The sequence below is a fragment of the Homalodisca vitripennis genome, chromosome 2, assembly GCF_021130785.1.
Source record: "Homalodisca vitripennis isolate AUS2020 chromosome 2, UT_GWSS_2.1, whole genome shotgun sequence".
Classification (NCBI taxonomy): domain Eukaryota; kingdom Metazoa; phylum Arthropoda; class Insecta; order Hemiptera; family Cicadellidae; genus Homalodisca; species Homalodisca vitripennis.
In genome coordinates, this window is record NC_060208.1 from 99,844,381 (window position 1) to 99,871,825 (window position 27,445).

At 33.4% G+C, this 27,445-nt stretch overlaps 1 protein-coding gene across 1 annotated transcript in view; it reads left to right on the forward strand.

Moving 5' to 3' along the window:
• LOC124355745 (protein timeless homolog) overlaps window positions 1-22,423 on the forward strand; it is a 59,703-nt gene extending 37,280 nt beyond the window's left edge. Inside the window, exons 13-23 of the mRNA XM_046806903.1 lie at window positions 3,291-3,450; window positions 6,367-6,447; window positions 9,814-9,920; window positions 11,252-11,293; window positions 12,341-12,410; window positions 13,336-13,534; window positions 15,316-15,461; window positions 17,026-17,117; window positions 19,268-19,368; window positions 21,351-21,441; window positions 22,416-22,423. Coding sequence (XP_046662859.1) covers window positions 3,291-3,450; window positions 6,367-6,447; window positions 9,814-9,920; window positions 11,252-11,293; window positions 12,341-12,410; window positions 13,336-13,534; window positions 15,316-15,461; window positions 17,026-17,117; window positions 19,268-19,368; window positions 21,351-21,441; window positions 22,416-22,423 — 1,097 coding nt within the window. The remainder of the gene's footprint in view (window positions 1-3,290; window positions 3,451-6,366; window positions 6,448-9,813; window positions 9,921-11,251; window positions 11,294-12,340; window positions 12,411-13,335; window positions 13,535-15,315; window positions 15,462-17,025; window positions 17,118-19,267; window positions 19,369-21,350; window positions 21,442-22,415) is intronic.
• Window positions 22,424-27,445: the final 5,022 nt, after the last annotated feature.

The following is a 27,445-nucleotide window of genomic DNA, read 5'->3' on the forward strand; positions in this document are numbered from 1 at the left end:
TATCAATACCGATACTCTTTGATCGTGTTTTAAGTACGTAATATTGAGAAATAAAAGACGTATTAAAACGCCCGATATCGGGCGCTGCCATCTAGGATGCGACTAAAACGCCCGATATCGGGCGTTTGCCAGTTCCAGGGTTAAAATAAGAAAAAGAAGGTTTTGGATTCATAACATTAACAGAAAAAGATTGATTTGTGGTGAATTTCACACTTTGTTCCCGGACCTTGTGGAAGATGACCTTAAGTTTTTTGAGTACTTCAGGATGACTCACAACAAGTTTAAACATTATTACTGTTGCTGGAAACAGAATTATATAGAGAAGGGACTAATCGAACTTAGAACAGATTATTGACTCCTAATGTATTAAGAAAATTAAAAGAAACCTGGTAGTTTCATCGCAGCTCCAATTTCTTCCCAGATTGTTAAAATATTCCGGGTGCCTGATATTGTATAGTTCTCTTCATTTTTTTCAACAAGCACTATCAGTGTACTAACATCCATCCTTGTTGCGTTTAGGATTTTAACTGACCAAAAGCACAACAAAGAACAGATTGCTTAGCACGCTAAAAATACTGTTATGATCGTTCCGAACGCCCGAAGTGCGGGCACACTGGATTGGTCGGCGGATCCGCTGTCACGAAAATGTCCTACAGTTCATAGCTCCAGACTTTCTATCGGACATGCCTAAGGTGCGGAACACCGTTGACGGCCATAACGATGCAGTGGGCGCATGGCCTCATTTAATTCAATGTTTTCAACTTTTGAAAAATCCCGTACCAACCGTACTGACTGTCCGTGACGACAATGTGCTGTCCAACATGCAAATGTTGCTTAACACATTCACTGCTGAAAAATAATATAAAACTCATGCACTATGCTAAAATATTTTGTTACAAATTATCATACCTTGTTGTCATTAGAATCCAGAAACAGCATGGAAATAATTCTCCGGCAACAAAATGGCGGCGCCGGTGACGTTAAGTTTTTGCCTCCTATCGGAGGCGTCCGCACATCGCACTATTCTTCATGTGCCTCCGATCGGAGGCGTTCCGCACATGGTACATAAATCCATAGGCCTCCTATAGGATGCTTACCCCCAATGACACGTGAAACACGATATATATTCACTATTGTTTAAGTAATCTTAGAATAAAATGTCACTAACCTAAATACAAAATTATTATTTACATATCTACATGTTCATGAACTGGTTTAGTTCTTCACGGGGTATGCCACTTATCGAAGCAAGCCAAGGCACATAATCCTGGCTCTCCAGGACACTGAGCACAGATACAGTCATTGTTTTTTTCTTGTCCTTTGCACACTGCCTGCACCTCTTTCTCAAGAACCTAGTTCCTTGTGTGTCTCTTCTTTCAGTTTTTGATAGCACATGTCTGACAGTAAGAGCTTGTCGGGGGCGAAGTGGTGGTGTAGCAACATTTGTTGTCAGCAATCTTTCAATGACTGCAATTCTGAAGGAATACAAATTTGTTTTTTTTCTGGGATTTGCTACAAGATACAATTTGAAACTGTTTATCATGACCATTTGTAGAAAATGAATAAACATTTTCTTGTACCATCGTAGGCTTTTGTGCTCACAAGGGTAATAGCTCATTAGCTGGTCATGTCTATCAACACCTTTCATGTGAGCATTGTAATACACAATGGGCAATGGCTTTTGTCGTGGTTCACCATACCTATTATTAGACATTGCCCAATCATTTTCGAATCTGGTAGAAATATACAATACGTTGCGTTTATCACGCCATTTTCCTACCATTACGCCGTCTGCGTAACGCTCTATTTTTTCTCCTTTTTTCAGTTTAGCTCCTACTACTTCTGCAGGGAGATGTCTTCTATTTGTCAATAATGTTCCTGTGCAGTAGGTATTATGAAAAAGAAGCTCAGAAGCCAGTGGAAAACTGTTATAATAGTTGTCCATATATAAAATGTGGCCAACCCCTAATTTTCCCTCCATAAGGTGCATCACAACTTTTCCGGCATGCCCTTTGCCACTATGCTCTCCCCCTTTCCCAGAATAGACCGTAAATGCTAAACAAAGGCCATCAGGCTCACATAAAGAGTACACTTTGATGCCGTACTTATGACGCTTTCCAGAAATATACTGTCTGAAAAGTAGACGGCCTCTCCATAGCACAGTACCTTCGTCTAGGGAAAGTTCACAGCCAGGGTAATAAACTTGTTTCATTTTATTATTGAAATAATCTATTAGAACCCGGATTTTTGATAGTCTGTCATCAGTTTGTTGTTTATTGTCTGAGAAATGGAGACATCTAAAAATTAATAAAAATCTATCTCTGGACATTTGTTCTCTTACGTATTGGAAATTGAACATTTTATCAGTTTTCCAATAGTCATTTATCCTATTGAGTCGAACAGTTCCCATGTGAAAAACCAAACCTATAAATATTTTTAACTCAGCCACAGTGAGGTCTGACCACTTGTTTATTCTGGAATTAGGTTGTAAACTGTCTGAAAAAAATACTTCCCAAGCATACGCATTTGTTTTGTCAACTATTGTTTGTAAAAAATCATCATCTAATAAATAATCCCACCAACCAAAAGGTGTATTATCTTCAGGAAATGGAACTAGTATTTTATTTTCCTTTGTAAAAGGTATATCTTTCAAACCTGCAGTTCGGGGTTGCCACTGTGGATCGTATACTACATCACCGGGATCAATGTCATTGATGGTGTCGTCCTCCTGGTCAGACGCGGCATATTGTTGGGCTTCGTCGAGGTCACTGTCATGGCGGATCGGGGTGTCCAAGTTATCCGAAGCTTCTGACTCACTAGAATAGTCAATATCGTCACCACTGTCTAATAGCATTCGGTCTATTTCACTACTTCGTTCTACTCGTTCCATGATCACAAATAACAGAAACTAATACACTAAATATATACACTGTGCATCATCAGTTATCTCAACCAGCCTAAACAAAGAACAATACGCATGTCAACTACAAGCTAACAACGAAACAACTGGCTCACACAACCTCTGAGGGAACAATGACTATTGAAACATGCTATTGCCGAATGCCTCCGATCGGAGGCGGACGCACCCGACGAGAGGCCTCCAGGCCTCCGATCGGAGGCACCCGCAGTGAATGTGTTAAGAGAGTCATGACCAGGAAATGTTCAATCAAGTGGCCACTCTTAGTATAAGGATCTGAGAAAAATCAAACAATCAAATTTGTTAGAAATATTTTCAACTTTGTTTTGTTTAAAGCATTATTTTATTAATGTGAACAATTAATACCTTACAGAAAGTACTCCTAAGACGAGTGCAGCGACGACACAGAACCTGGAAGCAATCTGGGATCAAGTGGGACCAGAGCTGTCGGCTGTACTGCAGGGCCAAGCTGAGATACCCTCTGATCTTACACCCTTTGATGCTGCCTCTGACCTGACCATGGATCAACAGAAGTTAGTACATATGGAGATAACCAATCTTGCAGACTAAATATCAGAATGTTTCAAGTTGGTTACTTTACTATTTGAATTTTGAGTCAAATATTTTGAATAGTAAATTGTAATTTAAAGTAAAAAGTGTCACTATAAAAATTGACGAAATCGTAACAAGAATGAGTATTGTAATTTGCTTGTTTTTAGCTGGATAATGTAAATTGCAACTTATTTCTACATTATGTTGCGCCAAACTTTACTTTATTCGTTCAAGTCAACTCTTGCCTCACTGATTATCATGTTGGGCTACGTTTCTGTCTCGAATATCATGTTACCCATTTAATTTATGTTGATTTTTTATCTATCCATTTTTTACCTTTCTGCCTGAAACTGTGTGACTGAAAATTAAATATCAACTTTTAAACACTAAGTGTTTGCTTAGGGCAATCAATTCACTGTCAACTTGATGAAAGGATTGATTCTATATTTGTCTTGATATAGTATTGTAAGCCCTTGCTTCTAGTTCATTAATGATGATGGATAAGTGAAATGATAAGAGAGTTATTGACACATTTGATGTGTTATATGTAACGAGAACAGAAACAATGTTTCAAGGGCTAGCATCTGCTTTATTCAGATATAAAATCCTAAAATGTGGTAACCACAACAAAGTCGATAGCATAAATGTTTTACCTAACATTAAAAAAAATATAAATGTATATCAGCTATTCAGTACCATTACAGATTGAAACACAAACAAAAAGTTACTACACCAAAAAAACAACTAAAGCATGTGAAGCATGCACAACATCAGACAAGTTGAGATTAAACAGTGTCTTTGCATTAACAATAAAATAATGCCTAATTCTTTAAATAAGTAATATCTATATATATAAAGATGAATGTTTGTATGTTTGTCCTTTATGGAATCGTGAACTATTGGACCGATCATGATGAAAATTTGTACGTATATGTATTTTTCCACGGAGAAGGTTTATAAGCTATGCCCATCCCTTTCCCGATTCAGGATTCCGCCCCACTGGTTACAGAAATACCCATAAGAAATGCATTGCAGCAAACATATGTTAACGTCTTTTCAAATTTTTAATCAGCTGTTCTTTGTAAACATATATTACACTTATAGTTTTAAAGCATAGAGTAAGCTTAAGAGAAACGACAAATTTTGTTTAAACTGTTTCTGCAATCACTGTTAAACATAGACTTTACTATCCAGATAATACAATTCAAATTTGACGTAAAAATTCACCTTTAACTGCAATATTTATTTAATATAAACCATGCTCATGCTTGATCAGAAGAGCAATGCAGATATCATAATTACTATCTTACGTTGGCTACAAATATAAAGAATGTTATAAAATCAACCTTAGTTGTTTTTTTTGACAGAAGTATGGTTCTCAAAACTCCGTGTGTACATATTCTCTCGATCGAGACAACAAAGCAAGCTCAATCGTGGCATCGGAGATATAACTAATTTAATCTAAAATTTATTATAGTAAAAAAAAAAATTTACTAAGTAATATAAGGACTTCGGTTCTTAAGATTTGCGTGCGAAGCCGTGGGTAACAGCTAGATAGAGGCAGGAATATGGTACATACCTTCATAATACGCCCAAGAGGCTCACGATGGAACGACTATCAATTATCTCAGCAATGTTTAGAATGTGATAGAAAAAGAATAAGTGAATATAGTGTACTGTTTTCAACGGGAAATTGCGTGCGAAGCCGCGGGCAACTTTTGCAAAAAATTATTGAAATGCGCAGCAAAGCGCGCCGGGCCCGCTAGTTTTTAATAAACTATAACAATTTGAAGTATTCATTTCATACTGTATTCTTTATAGTAATAATTTTGTGACACTACAAGATATTTATGGACCTAGCCTAAATATTTAACTGAATTAAAAGTAATATTAATAAAACTGGTATTGTGACTATAGTAAATTACAACTAATAGAATTTAACATAAATGAGTACATTGTTTATATTTCTTTACTAATTTGTTGGTGAACTTGGCAATATTTTATGTACTGTTCTCTTTATTAAAAAAAGAGTCAGAAATAATTCAAATTTGTTTAGTTACAAATTAGAGTAAGATATTGCTACTACATTATGTTTGGTGGTTTCGAGAATTAGAATGAAAATAACACAAATGAATTTTCTTTATTCATTTAGAAGCACATGACAAGTTATCAAATAATAATTGTAGTTTATACTATCCCAACAAAACCATAATATTTTCAGCTTGAGGTGACTTAACATAAAACCATAGGTTACATCAGATACCATTCTGACAACAATTTCAAAATGGTATTTGTGTTACGTGCATGCCAACGTACAAGAGGACCTCATTTTTCATATGTGAAATTGGAAGGTTCTATGAACATACTGGTGTATTTATTTGTAGTTTTTTTTATTAAAATAAATCTCTTAATATTTTATTCAGAACTGGTGCTCTTTTTGAATCACCCTTTATTTAAAAAAATGGTTGAGTTGCACATTATTTCATATTATTTAAATACAATGTCAAATTATGGCTGATGTTCTAAATTTCCAATTGATAAGAAGTTCTTATTTTGTTCTGTATTGAATGGTTGTATTATTATTTATAAATAAAATATGTTTTTTTGAAAACATGAAATAAACAAGGATAGTTTTGGAGTATTATCAGAAAGGTGGAGGCTGATGGTTAAAAATACAATGTTTAGCATTATAAGCATCTGCAAAGTTGCATAGACAACACTATTTTCAAGTTGCATGAGTATAATTTTGTAGTTAGTATAGGTAAAAATAACCTGTCAAATGTACTGTAACATCAATACTTTCTATCTTTTTTAGTTAACAACTCATTATCTGGTGTACCTCTTTAGTTGTATGACAACTTTCAGGTTTTTATTTGAAGCTATTTAAAAATTTTCAGAGTTGAAGCCATGAAAAGAATACAGTTGGAGCTGAAGCAAGGAAATTTTGAGCAAGCAGTTGGACTTTTACGGGCATCTCGGTAAGCGATACACAAACTTTGTTTTGTTCTTATGGGTAATTTGTCAATCTGTAAGTGGGCGTAGTAAAATACTGAGTACAATAATTATATATAATGATATACTTATTTTATGATATATATACAGGGTGATTCAAAACTAAACGGCAATCTCTCGAGAGCTTATTCTATAGCTAAACACAAGTAAAAAAGTTCATATAACCATATGCCCGGATACGCTTCGTTAGCGAGTTACGCCTAGCGAAAGATTTCGCCCGGATTTCAGAACCCTTGGTGAAGTCAGGCTGTATAAAAATGGTAAAGGTAGTTACAAAGATACAAATACGATTGTTTTTTATGTTTTTATATCTGACAAATTTATTAAAATTCGTCCCAGAGCTGTAAATGCAATACTTTCAGAGATATCTTACGTAAAACACAAGAATTGGTGCAAAGAAATAACACATTTTTGTGTTTAACGTAAGATTACTTCCATAAATGTTAAATAAAGGTCATTTTTTTCTTAAACAGATTTGTAGAACATTTAATTCTGAAAAGATTCATGTGAATTACTTAGGAAAAAAATTAATAATAGGTATTGAAATTTAGCTTTATTTAAAAATAAAACAGACGCACAAAAATGCATATTCTTATCTGCATAAAATATTAACTAATGTTTAGGTTGTGAGTAACAGCTGATCATTTATTCAGCACTTTTTATCGTCATATTTTCTTTGCAAAGGTTGGCAATATCAGCTGATCAACAATTAAGTTCATGAAGTAATATTTGAATAACCTTTATGGAGGTTTTTGTATTGTGGCGTGTAAAGATTGTATTTTGTGAGATCCTGTGATTATTTGGAAATATTTTATACAAGTGTATAATGTAAATGGTATGTATTCGTTTGAAGAGAACTGATTTACGGCAAAGTTAACAAGAATGGTTTAGCTGCAGTTCAGGAATATCGTGATACTTTTCCACATCGAAGAACACCTGATCGCAAAACATTTGAAGCTGTGGAGAGACGACTTAGAGAAACTGGTAGCTTTAAACCGAAGCGAATAGATACTGGTCGTCAACGTAGCGCAAGGAACTATAATAATGAACAAGCAATAATAAATGCTGTAGAATTATCACCAACCACAAGCACCAGACGATTATCACGTCAGTTAAATATTTGCCAGTCAAGCGTATGGCGGACACTTCATGAAGCACAGTTGTACCCATTCCATATAACACGTGTTCAAGACTTATTACCGCAAGATCTTAATAAACGGAAGATGTTCTGCCGCTGGTTAAGAAGAAATTGTTTACGACATCAGTATTTTCTTCGGCGTATTCTCGTTACTGATGAATCCTGTTTTACTAGAAATGGAATTGTAAATTTTCGTAATACCCATACTTGGGCGTACGACAACCCACATGAAACTGCGACGAGGCATTTTCAACATACATTTTCAGTCAATGTATGGCTTGGTGTTCTGGGTGATAATTTGATTGGTCCATTTTTCCTCCCTAATCGACTTAATGGAGTAGCGTACTTAAATTTTTTAAGAACAAACCTGCCTACCCTCTTGGAAGATATTCCTGTTCAAAACAGAATAAATGCATGGTTTATGCACGACGGAGCACCTCCACATTTTTCTAATGATGTGAAAAACTATTTAAATGATACATACGGTAGACAATGGATTGGTCGAAATGGACCAGTAAAATGGCCACCACGTTCTCCTGACCTCACGCCAGCAGACTTTTTCTTATGGGGTTGGATGAAGTCAATTGTTTATTCAAAACGGATTAACACCATAGAGGAGTTACGTAATCGCATTACAGAGGCGGCAGAAACTATCAAGAATGCTCCAAACGTTATGAAACGCGCTAGAAAAGAGTGGATTCGTCGTGCGAAAACATGCATTGCTAACAACGGAGGACACTTTGAGCAACTATTATAGGTGATTATTACAGTTTTATAAAGGTAAATACATTTTATGTTAATGTTCAGTCTAGAATAAATGATCAGCTGTTACTCACAACCTAAACATTAGTTAATATTTTATGCAGATAAGAATATGCATTTTTGTGCGTCTGTTTTATTTTTAAATAAAACTAAATTTCAATACCTATTATTTATTTTTTTCCTAAGTAATTCACATGAATCTTTTCAGAATTAAATGTTCTACAAATCTGTTTAAGAAAAAGTGACCTTTATTTAACATTTATGGAAGTAATCTTACGTTAAATACAAAAATGTGTTATTTCTTTGCACCAATTCTTGTGTTTTACGTAAGATATCTCTGAAAGTATTGCATTTACAGCTCTGGGACGAATTTTAATAAATTTGTCAGATATAAAAACATAAAAACAATCGTATTTGTATCTTTGTAACTACCTTTACCATTTTTATACGGCCTGACTTCACCAAAGGTTCTGAAATCCGGGTGAAATCTTTCGCTAGGCGTAACTCGCTAACGAAGCGTTTCCGGGCATATGGTTATATGAACTTTTTTACTTGTTTTTAGCTATAGAATAAGCTCCCGAGAGATTGCCGTTTAGTTTTGAATCACCCTGTATATATAGTATATGACACATTGTACAAGATATCAAAAACTGTTGGATATGAACAAATTTGACAGTCAGTTCCACGAGGGATACCCAAAAGAAGCCGGAACTATGTTTTAAAACCTATATAGTTTCAAATTTTTTACACAAAAACCTTATCCACTTTAAAATACTCTCCATCACAACTAACAGTTTCAGCAGCATGTTTAAACACGCATGCATTTCACAGCTGCACATTGTTCACTTAAACTTGTCATAAAAAAAAAACAAAAAAGAACAAAACAGCACTAGCGCGAAACAATCACTGGAGATTAACGGAACAAGCCAGATTGACAATACAGGCGGCACTAAACTGGCTATGACAATGCCATCATCAAACATTAAAAAACCCATTATAATCGCATAAAGCTTTTAAAATACAATCTATCAAATTGATAATAAACCTAGCTGAGATCAAACAAGTGTTAACATTCTCCTTATTGTAGACAGTGTTACTATATTACAATACCAAAAATTTTAAATTATAATAAAAATTAATGTAGTTTCTTGTGTGCGTTTATTTGTTGTACTTTTCAGATGTTCTTTAAATTTAGATAACTTTGTCTTTAATAATTTATTTTTAGTAAAAAGAACTTAATAATTATTATTATGTTGTAATGCTTCCAAAGTAACAAATTAGGTAGCTCATTAAAGTAATTATTTTTTTGCTTGAATGTTAATCTGTAAATTTATGATTTGTATAATATTCTATGAAACTGTTCTTAGCATAAAGAAAAACTAATGCTAAAAAGTTAGAAAAGTAATTATTACAAATCATTGCTTATTTGCAGAGAAATATGGCCTGAGAATGACAGTTTTGGGCATACCAATATGGCACCAGATGAAGAATTCCTGGCAATGCGGGAAATTTTCATGACTGATATTGGACTACCTGCAGGTAAGCTACTGAATCGATATCTAGAACTGGACTTGGACAACTGTTTGTGCCATTTGAATGGTTGATGGTTTAAGGTAATATAGAAGTATTTTTTTATAATTTCGTATAGAAAAATGTTTTAGATCGGATTGGTTGAGTATAGTAAGCAAGCTGATGTTGGTTATGTGATGGTGTGGAACATTTCAGTATGGTGACTGAGGTAAGCAAAAATCAAAATTTCATACAAGACAAAGTTAATGGTTTTAGCATTTTCATAAATGTACAAGGTTAGAATATAGCTGAGAATGTTGAAGGGATGTTGTCGGTACTGTCTGACCGCCAGGAGAAAGATAGCGACATGTGAGTGTACAGGAAGGTATTTCCAAGAATCAGGTCTGGCCATCTTAATTCACCCTTTACTCCTTTTCCTTCTCACCCCCCCCCCCCCCCCCGGCACTATTTCGCACAACCCTCCACTGCATTCCTGTCACCTACTTTCTCCTGGCAGTTGGACAGCAATGTTGAAGAAGTTCTACCTCACAATTTCATATCTTTGCACCTAATCATATTTGCAAGGTTCATGGACTTGGCAGAGGACAGGTAAGTGCTCTTGGTGGTGATGAATTTTCTTCTCTCCTCTGGTTTAAGGAAGTCATTACTATAGAAATGTGTCAGCATTAATTTATTTTATGTTTTAATTTTTCTAGTGCTCCATTTAAAATGAGTTTTAATTATTTTTTTTAGTTTGATTAAAACACATCAATAACACTCCCAGTTGCAGTTGCCTCTATTATTACAATATAAATTAATCGTGATGTAGGTAATTAAAAGGTTACCTAATTAAAAGGTTTTAGCATTAGGGTACTAATGCTAAAACACCCTCATGTTTAAGGTCATACATATGTATTTAATTGAATTCTTTTACTAAAACTAAACATTTGTTCTGAATGACAATAACTGATATACAAGTACATATAACAAACAGTCCTCTAGCTGGTCCTTTCTTAATACCATCATTGTGACAAATGCATATAAATAGTCATAGTACAAGTTTTCAGACTTGCCACAATTTTTGTTATTTGATTCTATATTCAGTTTTTGTTTGAGTTTTAAATATATTTTGCTCTATTCATACACCTAACACATTTAAATACAATACTTGTTTTTGTTTCAAGTCAACAAACAGATATTATTATTCAAGTATGTTTGAAAATGTCTTATATTAGCTTGTCAGATTGCAACTGTGTTTTAGTACTGTCATATTAATAAGCTCAGGTTGTTAACATTTTGCTAACAGGTGATTTTTGTCTTTGATTTAAAACTATGAATTAAAATGTCCTCTGGTTTTTCAGAGTCTGCAATAGAAAATGGAAACAATGAAGAAGAAAGTGAAGGTAATGTTTACACTACATCCTTCTAACATGACTAAAATTAATTTTTAGAAATATCGAGCCATTTGTCAAAAAAGTACAGTAGCAAAAGTCAGCATGTTTTTATTATTATTATTATTTTAATTGATAAAAGTAAATTTAGTTTTAGTTAAATGACTAAATTGTAAAGCTTAAAGTCAGGTGTACATAATAAATAGACTTAGTTTCAGTTCAATGCCTCTTATATACCATCATGTGTTGACTTCATTGACACTGTAAAAGTCAAAACAAAAACTAAAATAGTATGCCAGTAGTTAAAATAATTACATACTCTGCTTTATTATTTAAAAATCTAATTCGTGAATTTTGTTTGAAGTGGATGATTATCAGCTCATGTTAGGTTGTACTCACTTTTTATATGGCTTGGCAAAATATAACACAACAAATTTTCAGAAAATAAAATAAAACATTCATAATTCCATTAAGAAACTAGATTTTAAAATCAGTAAATTGATGGAAAAGACTCATTTGCACAAATGCAGATTGTATTGGGCTATGCATAGTTTTGTTGTCAACAATAAAGATATTTCTTAAAAACATTTAACAAAAATCTTTACATTCCATTTTAAATGAAAACTATGAATTCCTTTATTTAAAGCAGAGATGGGTTAATTCCTATTTTCCAAGTATTTTACAAAACAATGAATAAAATCAACAGTGTTTAAAATATGTCTGAAAAGCCACAATAGTGAATTAATGCCTCCATTATTTAACCTTCTGCAGAGCAAACCATCCAAATGTTGAACACAAGCTACATGTGCTACTCGATGCAAGATTCCAATAACGTAAATTGCTTGGGTTTGAGAGGTTCCTGCAAGACAATATTATTGTAAAAAGAGATTTGCTTAATTAAGCTTATACAAAACTTGTATTTAGGTCAATTTTTCTTGCACATATTCTTTATTTGGATTTATTGTTGTGTCCTATAAAATTACAATGTTTTAAGTATCTAAAAGATAAGACATGTTTTGTTTAGAGAATAGTGTCATTATATTTATTTTTATTTTCCAGATGAAGAAGAGGATCCAAGAGATATAGTTGTACCTGAACAGACATTCAAGTTTATGGATTTTGTTGGAAGGCAAGTAAAATCTTCTTGCCTGTGGTTTCAAAGTACCTTTCTATGAGTGCGGTGTGTTGCCATTGTAGCAGGTATGGTGGTTATCATGAGATAACTGAATCAAGTAATGTTGAGTGTGGCTGCTGCTTTGATGGGTGACCACTGAGTGTTCCTGTTCTTGCAAACAGTCTGCCTGACCGGACAATGATGGTGGTTCGGAAGTCTTCATTATTCATCTTCAAATTGTTTAATTATACTTTATAATTTTTAAGTCCATTATAAGTCTGCTGGTTTCACATCATCATTGAATAAAGTGCTGGTTTGCTATGTACTTTATTTACTTCATATTTTATGCTGTTATATGTGCATAAAGTAATTTAATTGGTCTGTTTCTTACGGTTTTACAATAATTTAATCGCATAATAGCTATTTTGGTAATTTCTACTAAGTCATACAAGATAATAATTTGCAATAAATTAAATTTGTTTTCCAGATTAAAATTAATTTCATTATTTATTACAAATTGAAAGAATATTGGTGAAAAAAATGAAGTTTGGTTTTATATATTGGTTTTTCACTCTTGACAACATAGCCAATAATATAATCCATGTTATTTACATCCACATAAAAATAAATACCTCTATGGTTACCACTAGTTTGTTGATGAATGAAGTTGGCAAAGAAGTAACAAGTTTAAGATTACATGTTATTTATCCTTTATACTCATTACTTGGTAATATTCACTGATTACTATTCACTATACTTGTGTATGGTGAGATGTCAAGTTGATATTGATAAGGTAAAATAAAATAGTAATAGGTTTGTTATTTCTGTGTTTATAGCTCTGTTAGACTACAAAGTCTTTCATTAACTACTTTTCTTTATAAACACTTATTTCTGCAATATTTTAATTTTAACAGTATTCCCGGTTTGTTGTAACCTACAGGTTTGCTAGCCCTCGAGTGCTAGCCCCTGTCTGCCTACTGCTGGAGCACTTTGAGAAAAACTCCCATCACACAAACCACTGTGCTGTGAAGATACTCCATCGTGTTGCATGGGATTGCAAAATGCCGGCTCTGCTGTTCCAGGCCTCTCTGTTCCGGACATTCCAGCGCATATTCCAGTCCAGTGTTCCAGAGCATAAGGTACATAGATCAAGATTGAGTCAGAAATACAGACTTGTTATATATAAAACATTACATTTTCTTATAAATATGCATACCAATGTTACCTTTCTATCTAAATTAGATTTTTCTAATCTTATGAGTATTTTGCTACTCTTAATGTGTTAATTTAAAACATAAACTAATACCAAAAGAAAACTGCATTTTTATATAATATAATACTTTATGTGTAAACGTTATCTTATGTTAAAAAAATGTTTGACACATGAAATGTTAATACTGTTGCTTATAGTTAATTAATTCATAGCTGAAAATTTTAATATTGTTATTCATTTTAGAGTTTATTTATATTATGTTAACTAAACATTTTAATTGAAATATTGTTGGTATACCAGTAATATTATTACAACTAATATATTAACAAGAGACCAATCAAACAAAATTGTTTAACATATATGTTTTTTATTCACTACATTGAGAACACACCAACCAAAATTAATAATCTTTTAAGATCTTTCGATAGCAAGGCTATCTTCATCAGACACATGACAAAAGTAAATACAAAAAATAAATTTGTTTTTAATGATATATTTTTATTTATCTGAGAATAGTATTAATGATACCAAGATTAGACAACTTTCAGTGATTATTTTATTAATGTAATGTGTATACAGATTTTATATGCATCTTAATAGTAATGTTTAGTTTTAAATATCATATAATATTATGTAGTTGTAACAATATTTATTATCTATTATTGATCTATTTCTGATTATGTCATCGGTCTTAGCAGCATAGCTTTATCTTGTAAAATGTAATATGACAATAAATATGCATTCATTCATCGTAGTTTGGTTTATTAATACTTACTTTACTTGCTTGGCCACTGAAACTTGAGTGGATTTTTGGCCTTACAAACAATATCTCTCAATCCCATTCTATCATTCTTTGCTGCTTGGAGTGTAATTACCATTCTATCAATGTCCTTATCAACTAGGTCACTCCACTTCATTCTTGCTCTGCCGAACAGTCTTCCTCCTTTTTGGTTCTCTTCATTATCGCTGTTTCTTCTCTCCTCCATACGTGACTTATCCATCTTAATATTCAGCTGTTAGCCAATGCCACAATGCTAATACATTGATGCGAATATATTGATGTCTCTTCCTGATTCACTAACCGCTTTCATCTTCCTCTGTACAAAAGATTTTCCTCTATACTTTATTTTAAAAAACAATACATTTTTCTCTGAGCCTCTGTTTATTACCCATTTTTCCAATACATACAATAATACTGAGATGATTATTGAGTGATACATATTTACTGTGGTTTTTTTGGAAAGCCATTTAAACTTGAACATCTATTCTAAAGATCAGTATGTGCTTGATGCTGCAGTTAATATATTATTGATTGAATGTAGATAGGGGAAATTTCCCTCTATAGTCATTTGTAATAATTACACTCAGATATGTCAGTTCTGTCACACTTTGAAATACCAAATTATATACTTTCAGACTTCTCTGCTCATAGGGCTCTTCTTGCTTCTTTCATATATTTTGTTTTGATTAACTTTACACTTCGCCTCTGCAATTAATGTCCCTTTCAACTTAGTGATGATCTCTACCATCAATGCTGTTTCAACATATTCTAATTGTCTAGTACATTTTTCTTATCTCCACTAATTATTCCACTACTTTCTCTTTTTTCTATAGGACATTTTCCATTATTAGATTAAACAATGAAGTTACATTTCTTATGTGGTTTATTAATTGCCAATAGAAATATAAATTCTATTATTTTATTAGGAATTGGTCAAATTTGCTGTCTTTATCATGAGAAAGTTCACTGAAATGGCAAAAAAGAACAAGAAGATATTCATGGAAATTTTATTTTGGAAGAGTAAAAAGGAAGAGGAAGAATTAGAAAATGGTTATGGGAATGTTAAAAGCAAGTAAGTGTGATTTTTCAATATGAATTGTATAATACTTCAACGATAGATATTATTGTATTATAGAAGTTTTGTAAGTGTGACTTTAAAAAATTAACCCTTAAAGCTCTGTAGAAAATGTGGCCTTGGTTCAATTAGTGTAGGTACATTTAGAGATTTTTTAAATAATTCTATTTTTGCCAAAGGTAAATTTATTTTTTGTTTCTTGGAAGAAGAAATAACAAGCAGCTAAATATTTTTTAAAAGCTCTACAGGTACTGGTGACAGTGTTATACACGTAAGCAAAACCTTGTACAAATATACCCGCATGACATGCTTTAAGAGTTATCAGTATTCTTGTGTCAGTGTGAAAATTAATATTGTTATTAAAAAATTAAATTAACTTATGAGACAGTAAAACATTATATCTCCTGGATCATTATTCGTTAGTTCTCTTCCTGTGAATGACTTCATGATTAATGGTTGACCCTACTCACTTTTAAGTAATATATTCATGTATTTAGTGTAATCTTTCATTTAATTTATTTCAAGAAAAGGCATTCTTTGTCAGTAACAAAATAATGTAGCCTTGAAGATTTATAATGGTAAGGGAATATTCATTAAATGATTTAAATGTTGTATACTAAATGTTATAAGCATTATTTGATAAAGAAAAACCAAACATTGGTTTAGAGATAAATGCAGAATAATGATGTTTAACCTGTGAGTGGTCACTAATCCTCGTGATGGTGTGAAATTTACGGCAAACATACCTGTTGAGAGTAAGGAAACACTGCAAGCATCAACAGTTGTGTAATGTATACTCTTTGGTGATACTGTATGTATTATGGAAAATAAACTGCATCAATTATATGTCAATAATAAAAAAATAAAAAAATAAAAAACAAAAAAACACACACATAGGAAATAGAATGTAAATCATATATCTACAACATTTTCTAAGTGAAAACATCTACATTTTGGAAAAATTCACACAGCACCATATTAGGCTCACAAATATTTTATAATTATACCGGATCATCACTTCATTGTCACATGTGTTGAGTAAAATTTGAGTACTTTCCTGAGATTATGTGCAAGTCAGGATATATCCACCCTCTACATCCATTATAAAACCTTATCTTCTTTGCTTGGTTGTGTGCTAAGGAAATTAATGAAAAAGTTTCAATAGTCATCCTTCCTTCGGTGTCTAAATAAGAATTTTAACATTTCAATTATCTATTAAGCTTTTCTGAGTTTATATAGAGTTTCAGAAGATTGTGATGACCAGTACTTCAGAAAATACTAACAAATCAAACTATAGTTGGATTTTTAAGTGAGATAAATTTAATGGGTTTGAAGTCCGTTATCGTCTTTTCGGCTATTCAAGCTTATACCCTTAGCTAAGACATTCGTTTGTACAAAATTCCACTGGATGTAACATACATTTGATACTTCCCTTATAAAGTAGGATATTGTGTGAGGAGACTTACAATCAGTTAAATGTTTTTATGTTGTTTAATTTTTAATAATTGTGATGTTTTACATAATGATAACATTGCTTTTTATGATTGATGAAATGGTACAGGTCACACTCTGCAAAGAACGTTTGGCAAGAAGAACAAGAAGATGAGTTGCGAAGGTTGGCCGCTGAATATGAACGTGACACTCTAGAGCCTGGTAGGTACCTTAAGGTTTCATAAAAAACTAAAAATTTAATTTTCTCTGAACAGTGCAGTACGATTTAGAAGAAAACGTCTATAGTATTTAGTATGGGTAATATGATAATGAACATTTACCATTGTTATATTATATTACAATAGAAAAATGATATTTTTAATACTTGTCCTGTATCTTCCCTCTTCTTCAGGTGTTAGATTTAAACACACAAGATTATTAATCCTTCAACAAGGTTGTTTTAGTGGAAACTGTGACCCCTATCATGATCTGACTTTTATAAACAAAACTAGAATAAAAACATAGTGGTTTGAAAAGCGCTTAATCATAGCTAATTTTGTCAGATTTTCCTAATTTTGTACTCAATTATTCACAATAAATCCATAATATTTGTTTCGTTTAATCATTTTTGTATGCTTAAATTATCCCTGGAACTGGCAGTCACTTTTTCTCATATAGCAAGCCATTTTTGAGTGTTTACCCGTTTTCTTTTAAATTTTGTACATATACATTTATTACTACATATTAATGTGTATTTATTAATATATTTTTGCTACATCAATACATATAAATAAAAGTAGCATTTTGTGTTTGTCTGTTTGTGCATCAATATTTTCTAAACTACTCTACGGATTTTGATATGGTTTTTTACCATAAGCTTCGTTATGAACTAGGGCAGGTTCCTAGGTATCATACGTCAATATTTTAAACATAGAAAGTAGAGAAAAGTTTGTGTAATGCAAAAATTGATATTTTTTAGAATGCTGGAAAATAACTATACCATAATATTTACAAAATGTACTTTTAAGTTAACTCACACAAAAAGCTGTTAGCACTGTTAGCTGAAGTTCACCAAAAAGGCAGAAATATTGATTTATATTTAAATTTTATAATATATTAAATATACAGTCTTGATCGTTAGTGTAATGTATATTGCTAGATAAAGTTACTATCTATTTTTTACTGCATATTGAACTAGTGATGAATGTAAACCGTCTAGTGCATTTGAAATACTATTTAAATGCTGTTATAAAACCCACATTAATGAACAAAACCGTAAATGTTTGCACTTACAATGCTTGAAACTGATTGGCTCCCTTGATATTGTGCATGACATTTTTGGAATACAAAGGGATGGCAAACTTTTACCGGAAGGATAGCGACAAAAGCACAAGCGACGGAAGTATATGATTTTCAACTGAAGTAGTCTTTTTATGCTTATGTATACATACATTTTCTTTATCGGGGATATATGTCTACTTATGTTTGAAAAGATCATAGTGCTCCATAATATTACATTATAATTGATTTCACTAAGTAGGTTACGTTCTTTAATCTTGAAAATTGTGTGTGAAGCTGCGGGTAACTGCTAGTGTGTAATACATTATTTTATTCAAGAGAATGTGGAGATAATTATAGTATACATCATGCGTAAACCATAAAAAAATATGACTACACTAATTTTTTTTAAAGGGGTGGGACTGCACCTGGTAAAGTGTGATAATACCGAGTGTTTCAAAAAGGACTTTAAAAATTTGAAAATTCATATAATTTATTCAAAAAAGGTAAATTACTGGTTTTAGTATTGTTTTAAAGGATCCCATCAAGTTTTTTTTACCTTAAACTAAAGATGTTCTATGTAGCTTCCATTGGTTATCCTGAAGACATCCCATCAGTAGTTGATTTCTTCTTAAACTTGCCACTAGCATTGTAGGTGTAACTTGCTCAGCGGTGGCGTAGATTCTTACTGGAAGTTCTGAAAAAGTTTTCTTCATGTTCAACTCACAAATTATGTTCAAATGGGGCTATCACGAGTATGTTGCAATGTTTCATATGGATTTTCACTGCCCCAAATCGTACAGTTATGTGTGTTAACCTTGCCACATAAGTTCAGAGAGTCCTCAGAAAAGACAATGTTGTCCAAGAAACATTCATCATCATTCAATTGATTTAACATATCCGCTCAGAAGTTCTTTTTGTTTCTTCAGAAGTGTCTTTAATTGCTTGTAAAAGCAACAATCTGTATGGTTTCAAATGCAAACATTTTCTCTGCACTTTCACTGCACTGCACTAAAGCTTATATTAACCTAGGATTACTAATTATCACATATTACACATAAAACCATGACATTTCTAATCTCTGACCTTACTAGATGCTGTTGCTTGGATTATGAAAAACATGATCGACCAGACTCGAAGCCGGAAAGCAGTTATCAAGAAATTGAAGGAGCTCTATCTTGTTGTTGGCAACATTGTGAGTATGAATAACAATGTCTTGAAACTACTGTGCCAAAACCAGAAAATAATGGAGTAGTTGTTATTTTAGAGAGGCGTTTGATCTCAATTTATTATTAGCAACATATTAGTTATGATGAAGTTACTTTTCTTCAGTATTTATTCTGCTAGCTGTACACTTATTTATCAATATGGAAACTGTGAAGCAATTAGAAAAATTATACAGTAAATTAATTTATAAAATACAGGAAAATGTTATTTAAGGTTTCATTCAATTACATTAGGATATCAATTGCCCAGCATTCAATAGTTTCAAGTGGTCTATAATTCGTATAATGTAGTAATTAATTTTAAAAATCTCTGTTTCTAGTGAAAACCTTGTGATACAACCATTTATGTTACACATTTTAATTATTTTTGCAAGTTGTTTTAATGCTCGTAACACTGAAATAATGTTGAGTCGAGTTAGGTGTTTATACCACTATGATTTGTTCCACATTAAACTTTATAACTCATTTGTCAGAATTGAAAGAAGATAGTTGGAAGTTGTTCTTATTGAGTCTCTTTAGGGATTATCTTCAGATTTATCATTAGAGGCTAATTTTTGTGTACTTAACTAGGATCAGAACCACTCAACCAAAGCCAATTCTCTCTTTAACATGAGAACAAGAAGAATTTACTTCCTCCCTCTCAGCACTGCACAAACAGATATATGTTCTGTGTGTCTATCTATCTGTCAAATAAAAAAATACTGAATTTTTTTAATTATTTTCTGAGCTTACTCAATGTAATATCCTTAATACATTTTTGTAATATATTTAAATCATTGATTCTTTCATTTGCCACTATAAGGCATGCAACTGCATTTCAAGTGATATTTTAGTATTGGTTGCAATACTTTCTCAGGCTATTGCATAATCGTAGGTAATCTTACAATCTTGTCATCCTTTCAGATCATCCATCAACAATAAAAAATATTAAATCTATTAAGGCTAGTTCAATTGATGCTGTTTGGGATGGTGGTGTCCTTAGCTCTCAGAAACTTCAGTAGTTGTGGTTGGTTTTGTTGGTTGTTGTTGTAATTTAGTTCACCAAGGAGTCATCTAAGGCTCCTGGAGTTACGGTCAGATGTATTTTGTCATGTTTTGATAAAGCTGCTTAATGTGAAACTCAGCCCATCAGCATGGAATGCGTAACACCTTTGTTAAACTTAATTTAAAGTTATAAGTCTAAAGATGTCTTACTGTACCATGTAAATTAGGGTTAAGAAGCCCTCACCAACACTTAACCTGAGGACCAACGGCTTAAACTTAAATTCCGGATCTCATCAGCAGCAGCATGATGAATCTTGTGATAACTCTGTACTCACTAGACTGCAACAGTGGCAAACACACATTATTTGTGGCTGAAACACAGGATAGAGAAAAATTAATTAGAAGAAGCTTTTCTCTGAGTTTATTCTGTCTATAGTTCAAAACCCCCAGAACATGATAAGATCAGGATATCAGGAGTCTTAGTCTGTCCATTGAGTCTTTCAAGACATCGTCCTAGATATATTGGGATTATAAAGACCAGAACTACAGCATTATGGATGTGACAAATTATATCTGCACAGTGACATAAGATTACCCAGGGAGACCAAATTTCCAACCAGCCAGCCCTTAGCCACTTCCCGGATTTATTTTAAAGTGTGTTGGGTTACTGAAAACAAAGAAACCTCCAAACCAAATCCAAGAGAACAGTCATTTACTTACTTCCAAACGTTATTTCTTCATGTTGTACATAATGGGTAATTCCACCATCACATGTGTATAGTTTTACTGAGTAAGTAATAACATTAATGAACTATTAAATCACATTACCAGAAAAAACTACTCTACATTGAGTTCTGAATATCTTTAAGAACCAGTATTAATGAGATGGTTCATTTATCTTCTACTTGTTTTTATCTTTTTTTATAATTTAATATGTCATATTTTAATAATAGCCACATGATTTCAGAAACCGAAACCAGTATCTAACACAGTAGAATTTAGTGAAGAAGAAATAGCTGAATTAAGAAGCCTATTTGAACAGTATAAAAATGCCCAAGGTAAGTATGTTTTGTTTTGCTCACTTGGCTTTTCTATTTGTATTTTTTTATATTCTTTTGATCTATCCATTTGTTTACGTTTAGAGTTCTAAATTACAGTCTAAGAAATAATATTGATAGGTTAAATTTTGTATTATATTGGTATTATATTTTTTAGACCTGTGTGCCATTTACAAGACATTGCCTAAGAGTGTTTTGTGTTTTCAAAAAACGGTTCTAATATTATATTTCCTGCCTACTCTTCTAATTTTCTCTGATAATTTTGACAATGCCTGGACTGGACTCCAAGCAGCTTTTGGGTAAATTTGAACCCTTTTCTTTCCCTTCTTTTCTTCTTTCTGTTCTTTATTTTTGTATGTATAAATACCTCCCCTACCTGATGAAGAATAGATTCCAGTCCTCGAAACATTGTGTTACACCTTTTGGAACTGAATTGAATTTATTTTGAATTGAATTGAATTGAATTGAATTTATTTCATGTCTTTAGGCCTTGTGAGCAATGGACACAGTCATCTTACAATTAATCAGTCAGCATAATATTATATACTAGAGTAACTTATAAACTAAACACCAACAATGTTGAGTCAACAAGAAAACAAATAATCAACAAGTCAATAACAAAAAATATAAAAAATCTATAAAATTAATAACAAGATAAAATCCAAAAATATAAAATTTAACAAGACAAAATCAACAAGATAGAATCAACGAGATAAAATTTAGTAGATAAATAAAAATGTGGACTTTCTTAAGTTAAAAACTACAATCTACATCTTTACAAGTCAGGTACTCATTGATTGAATAGAAAGGGTTTTTTACAAGCCAAATGAAAATAACCTGTTTGAATTTCTTTAAGTCTACAGAATTTGCCATACGACCGAGTTTATTAAAAAAGGTAATGGATAAATAACCAAAGTTCTTTTGAGTTTTGCTTAATCTACAGTAATCTTTGTCTAGTAAATGCCTATTTCTAGTATTGTGAGAGTGCACATCACTCCTATGGACAAGATCATTTGAATTCTTCTTAACATAAACAAGACAGGTGTATATATAAAGATTTATTACTGTAAGAATGGATTCTTGTATAAATAAAGGTCTACAACTAGCACTTCTGTCTGAGTTTGTTAAAATCCTAATTGCTTTCTTTTGTATTAGAAGAACTCTATCAATTCCAACTCCGTTTCCCCAAAAAAGTTAGCCGTATAAGAGTATGCTGTTAAAAAAGGCAAAATAAGAGTTTTTTAAGTATTCTTTAGGTACAAAGTGTTTTAGCTGTCTTAACAAAAATACAACTCTAGATAATCTAGAACACACTTGGCTAATGTGATCTGACCATGTTAGTTTACTATCTAAGACAATTCCCAACAGTTTGACATTAGGTAAAAAAGTGCACTGATCGGGTTGTAGTGCAAATAATATTTGTTGTGTCTTACATTCATTCAGAGCAAGTTCATTAGCCTGAAACCATGTCTTAGCCTCGAGGCAAGCCTCGTCAATAAACTTACATAAGTTAATGGTATTTTTGTCAGAGCTAAACAGAGTAGAATCATCGGCATACAGAATGGCGTTGGCCTTAACATTACAAGGGAGATCATTAATAACAATTAAGAATAACAAGGGTCCGAGTACCGATCCCTGCGGCACGCCAAACTCGACTGAGCGATAGGCAGAAAGAACACCACCAACACAAACTCTCTGCCCACGCTCAGCCAGGTATGATTTTAAAAGCGCCAATTCAGGTTGTTTTATGCCATAAAAAGATAATTTAGAGAGCAGGATTTCTCTCGGGACACAATCAAAAGCCCTGGTAAGATCGAAAAGAGTCGCCAAGGTGGCAGCTTTAGATTCAAAACCATCGAAAATCGATCTCACCAAAGCTCCGACCGCATCCAAAGTACTTCTTCCTGCTCGAAAGCCGAATTGAGAGTTTTGAAAAAGGTTGAAACATTTCAAAGTATTTACCGAGTTGATCATTCATGATGAATTCCAAAATTTTTGAAAAAACGGGTACCACAGAGATCGGTCTATAGGAACCGGGTAAATCTTTGGGACCCTTCTTATAGATAGGCACAGTTTTAGATGTTTTTAAAGATTTTGGGAAAACACCAATACACAGGCACTGATTTATACACCAGGTGAGAGGCAATATGATAGAGAAACAGATTCTCTTTAAAAGAACACTAGACAGGCCATAGATATCTTTACTATTTGAAGATTTCATATCTTTCACCACTTGCAAAACCTCATCACAAGACACTGGCTTCCATTTAAAGGTGTTAGGAGTACGTGGAGCTTGACCCAGGAGATCCTCAGCAGACACGTTACTGGGAGATATGCTTTGTCGTACCTCTTTCACTGTCTCAACGAAGAAGTCGGAGAAAGCCTCCGGCGAAATATCTGGACTGGATGGAGGGGTAGGGCTCCTTACTGCAGCAATAATGGACCATGCAGTTTTACAAGGATTAGACGCAGAGCTGATTAACCTCTCATTTGCTTTAAGCTTTGCCTTCTTCAGTTCATTTTTATACTTGTTTCTTTCACCGACGTAGGCCCTTCGTGAAGGTTCAGACTTGGTATGACAGTAGACTGTATAAATTGCCATTAGATGTTTCTTAAGATCCCTTAAATGGTCGGTATACCAGTTGAGTTTAACGCTTTTCAACTTAGAGTTGCTAACGATTTTAAGATTTTTTGTTTTAACAGGGCAACATAGATCAAAAATAGTTAAAAATCTGTCCAAAAAAATGTCAAATAATATTGTTTCCTTGTTATTTACTGCAAGAATGGTTGGCCAATCAATCAATGTCAGATGAGAGATTAAGTTTTCAATATTGCTAGGAGCTAAACATCTCACCTCGATTTGCTTCTCCTGACAATTCTTCTTAGTCTGGGGTTCAGGAACGAAAGAAATTTCAATCATGTTGTGGTCGGACAGACACTCATTTAAGACCTTAACTTGAAAGTAATTATCATCCCGATTAGTCACAATATTGTCTAGGCAAGCATTGCCTCTTGTGGGAGTATTTATAGTCAATTTACAGTCCACTGATCTTAGAATGTCTTTCAAACCACGAACATTGGAAGAGTTTACATTCAAAAAATCAATATTGAAATCACCACAACATATAATAAAACATTTAAACTTAATCAGGTGGTCAAACAATCGTTCAAAGAGACTCATAAAAGTGTCCATATTCCCCCCAGGAGGTCTATAGAGTGCAAGTAAGATAATTTTATACTCCGTTAACATAACTGCTGCCACTTCAATGTTCATCTCACTGCAAAATTCATCAACATCTACAACAGTGAACTTGATTCCCTGCCTCAGAAGTACACCCGAGCCACCCCGTTGACTAATTGATCGGCAGTACATGCTAGCTGGCACAAAGTCTTGGATGTTAACCATATCAGAAGTTAGCTCCGAGCACCAGTGTTCACTGACACAGAGTCCAATAAAGCAAGATTCCGCCAAAACAATCTCAAGCATGTCACGTTTGTCCATCAATGACTGAGCATTTAAATAAAGTATTTTAGCATTGAAGGTGTCTACAGATGTAATGCAGGAGACATCACTCGAACATACTGATAGGTTGGGTGAAGCCAAACCTAACCCCGTTATTGGCCTAAAAAATCGTTTTGGTAACGCCGAGGGAAAAACAAACTCCTTGACTAGAATTCCCTCCTCCCAAAACTCTGGATTCAAGATGACAGTAGCAGTGTCTTCACTTACGCCTATTCTGAAGGACTTGTAGTCGCCAAACTTAGGTTTGAGTTCCACACAAACAAAATCGGATAGATCAGAATCTCTAAGATACTGCTCCATAACCTCACATGTCACAGTAGTATTCAATCTAGACACAAATACCCACGACTTCCTCTTAACACTGGCTACAGTTAGTTTTCTGTCTTGAGTGGATTTAGTACCCAAAACAATCTTCTTTTTAGCCACAGGTGGGCTAGGTCTGACAGGTTTAAGAGAGTTGTTGGGAGCTGACTTAGACTTTTTGGGTAAATCTGCCTGATAGTTGTCATTGGTGTCCATACCATCCTTAGAGACCATCTCAATGGTCTGGTTTGAACCTTGACCGGAACTGTCGTTAGGCCTATGACTGAAGGAACTATTTTTTACTGCCTCTGAATAAGTTAAATTATCATTTTCACTATAAACGCTGTTAACTCTAGTCCCAGTCACTTGTTTAACGCTGGATTCTTTGACTGTCAGTGGCAAGATATTCTGTTTATTAGGCCTATCGCCAGAAGAGATGTTGCTCTGGTTAGAACCATGCCTCAGAGACCTGTCAGGTTTGACCAGTAACTCAAGCTGCGAATATTTACTCTTCAGATCCGTTAATTCTTTACAGACTCGTTCATATTGCTCGAATAAGCTGTCCATACGCTCACAAAGAGAAATACTGTTTTTACCTTGAATGTCAAGTTGGTCAAGTACTACATTTAATATACTAGGCCAATCACAGCCTTGGTCAGGTTTAATAGAAGAGTTGAATAACATTTCAAGCTTTGTCAAACACTTGTGGCAAAACCACTTAGTGTAGTCAGAAACAGGTTTGTCGTTAATTAAAACGAAAATGTCATTATCTATATCAACACAACCGGGATGGAACGAAGAATGACAAAATCCATCGCATAACATTGCAAAATCATTTGCAACTGGTTGATTGCAATGTCCACATGACATGTCACAGACTTTAGGGTTCTCTGTAATTTTTGAAACACCTTGTAGTTCTACTCCGTTTCCACTGCGAGTCTTCATTCTCGACCTAAGTTCGAGAAATGTGTGACTTATTACTTAAAGATTTAAAAAGACAAGACAAAGAAATATAAAATTTATGATTTTGACGAAGTCTACAAAGTAAGACAAAATAGTTTGATTTGCACCAATAAAAGATTAAAACGATGCACAGAAAACTAGAACAACTGTTACAAGGATATAGACATGCACTTTCAGCTGTGTCAGTAAACAATTAAAAACATGGATGATTAACTAGGCAAATATTGAGAATGTCACTTAAAATAACACACTTGCACAGTCAGTCTCAATAAAATAATATTTGATATAGATATGAACTCTCAAAATGAAATTAAATCATTTTGAATTTTCAAGCAAAAAGATATTGCCTTGGGTGGGATTTGATCCAGGTTCCTTGAGGTTAGAAGCAGGATACTATTCCCCTGAGCTATGTCAGTACGTGATAGCCAGTTGTCAGATGCTGGTAAGATTATTTAGTTATCCAGTAATGCTTACTTGTTATGACAAGACAGGCCATATGGTTAAAATTAGAGTTATCACTAAGTGGAAATAGGAAATAAAAGTGTTCACACGGGTATGACAATCTTTAAACTATTTCAAGCTGTTAGATTTAAAAATTTTCACTGTTCATAATCATTAAAATCTTGTCATGCACTTAAAAAATTCATGCAGTATACATTTTCTAGGTTATAGTTTTCATGCAATTGTCTTTGGAGAAAATAAATTCAATGCTTAGTAATTATGTGATACCTACGAATTCAGTTCGTTTATGAGATAAAACACTCACAAATTTGGCGCAAAAGTGAAAACTTTGAAAAGTTTTTAAATGAAAACTGTCAAAATATTGAGTACACACAAACCAGTACACACAGACGACAAGCGAAACATCTCTAAGCGGAACATGTAACGATGGAAAATATCCAATATCCTGTTATCCAACCATCTACATGTTGTTGTAGTTTTAAATTTTTAGCACAATTATAAATGTTAAAAACTGCCCAAACTGTCAAAATGTGGAATAGAAATTTACCGTAAAAATATTTTGTTAACACAATGTAGTTTATTTTTTAGGTTTGTAGTCCAGGATTTAGGGTGTGCATAAATAAATCCCCACCCCCCCCCCCCCCCACCCCCCCCCCCCCCCACCCCCCCCCCCCCCCACCCCCCCCCCCCCCCACCCCCCCCCCCCCCCACCCCCCCCCCCCCCATGGATTATTAACTTATTGAAGAAACTAT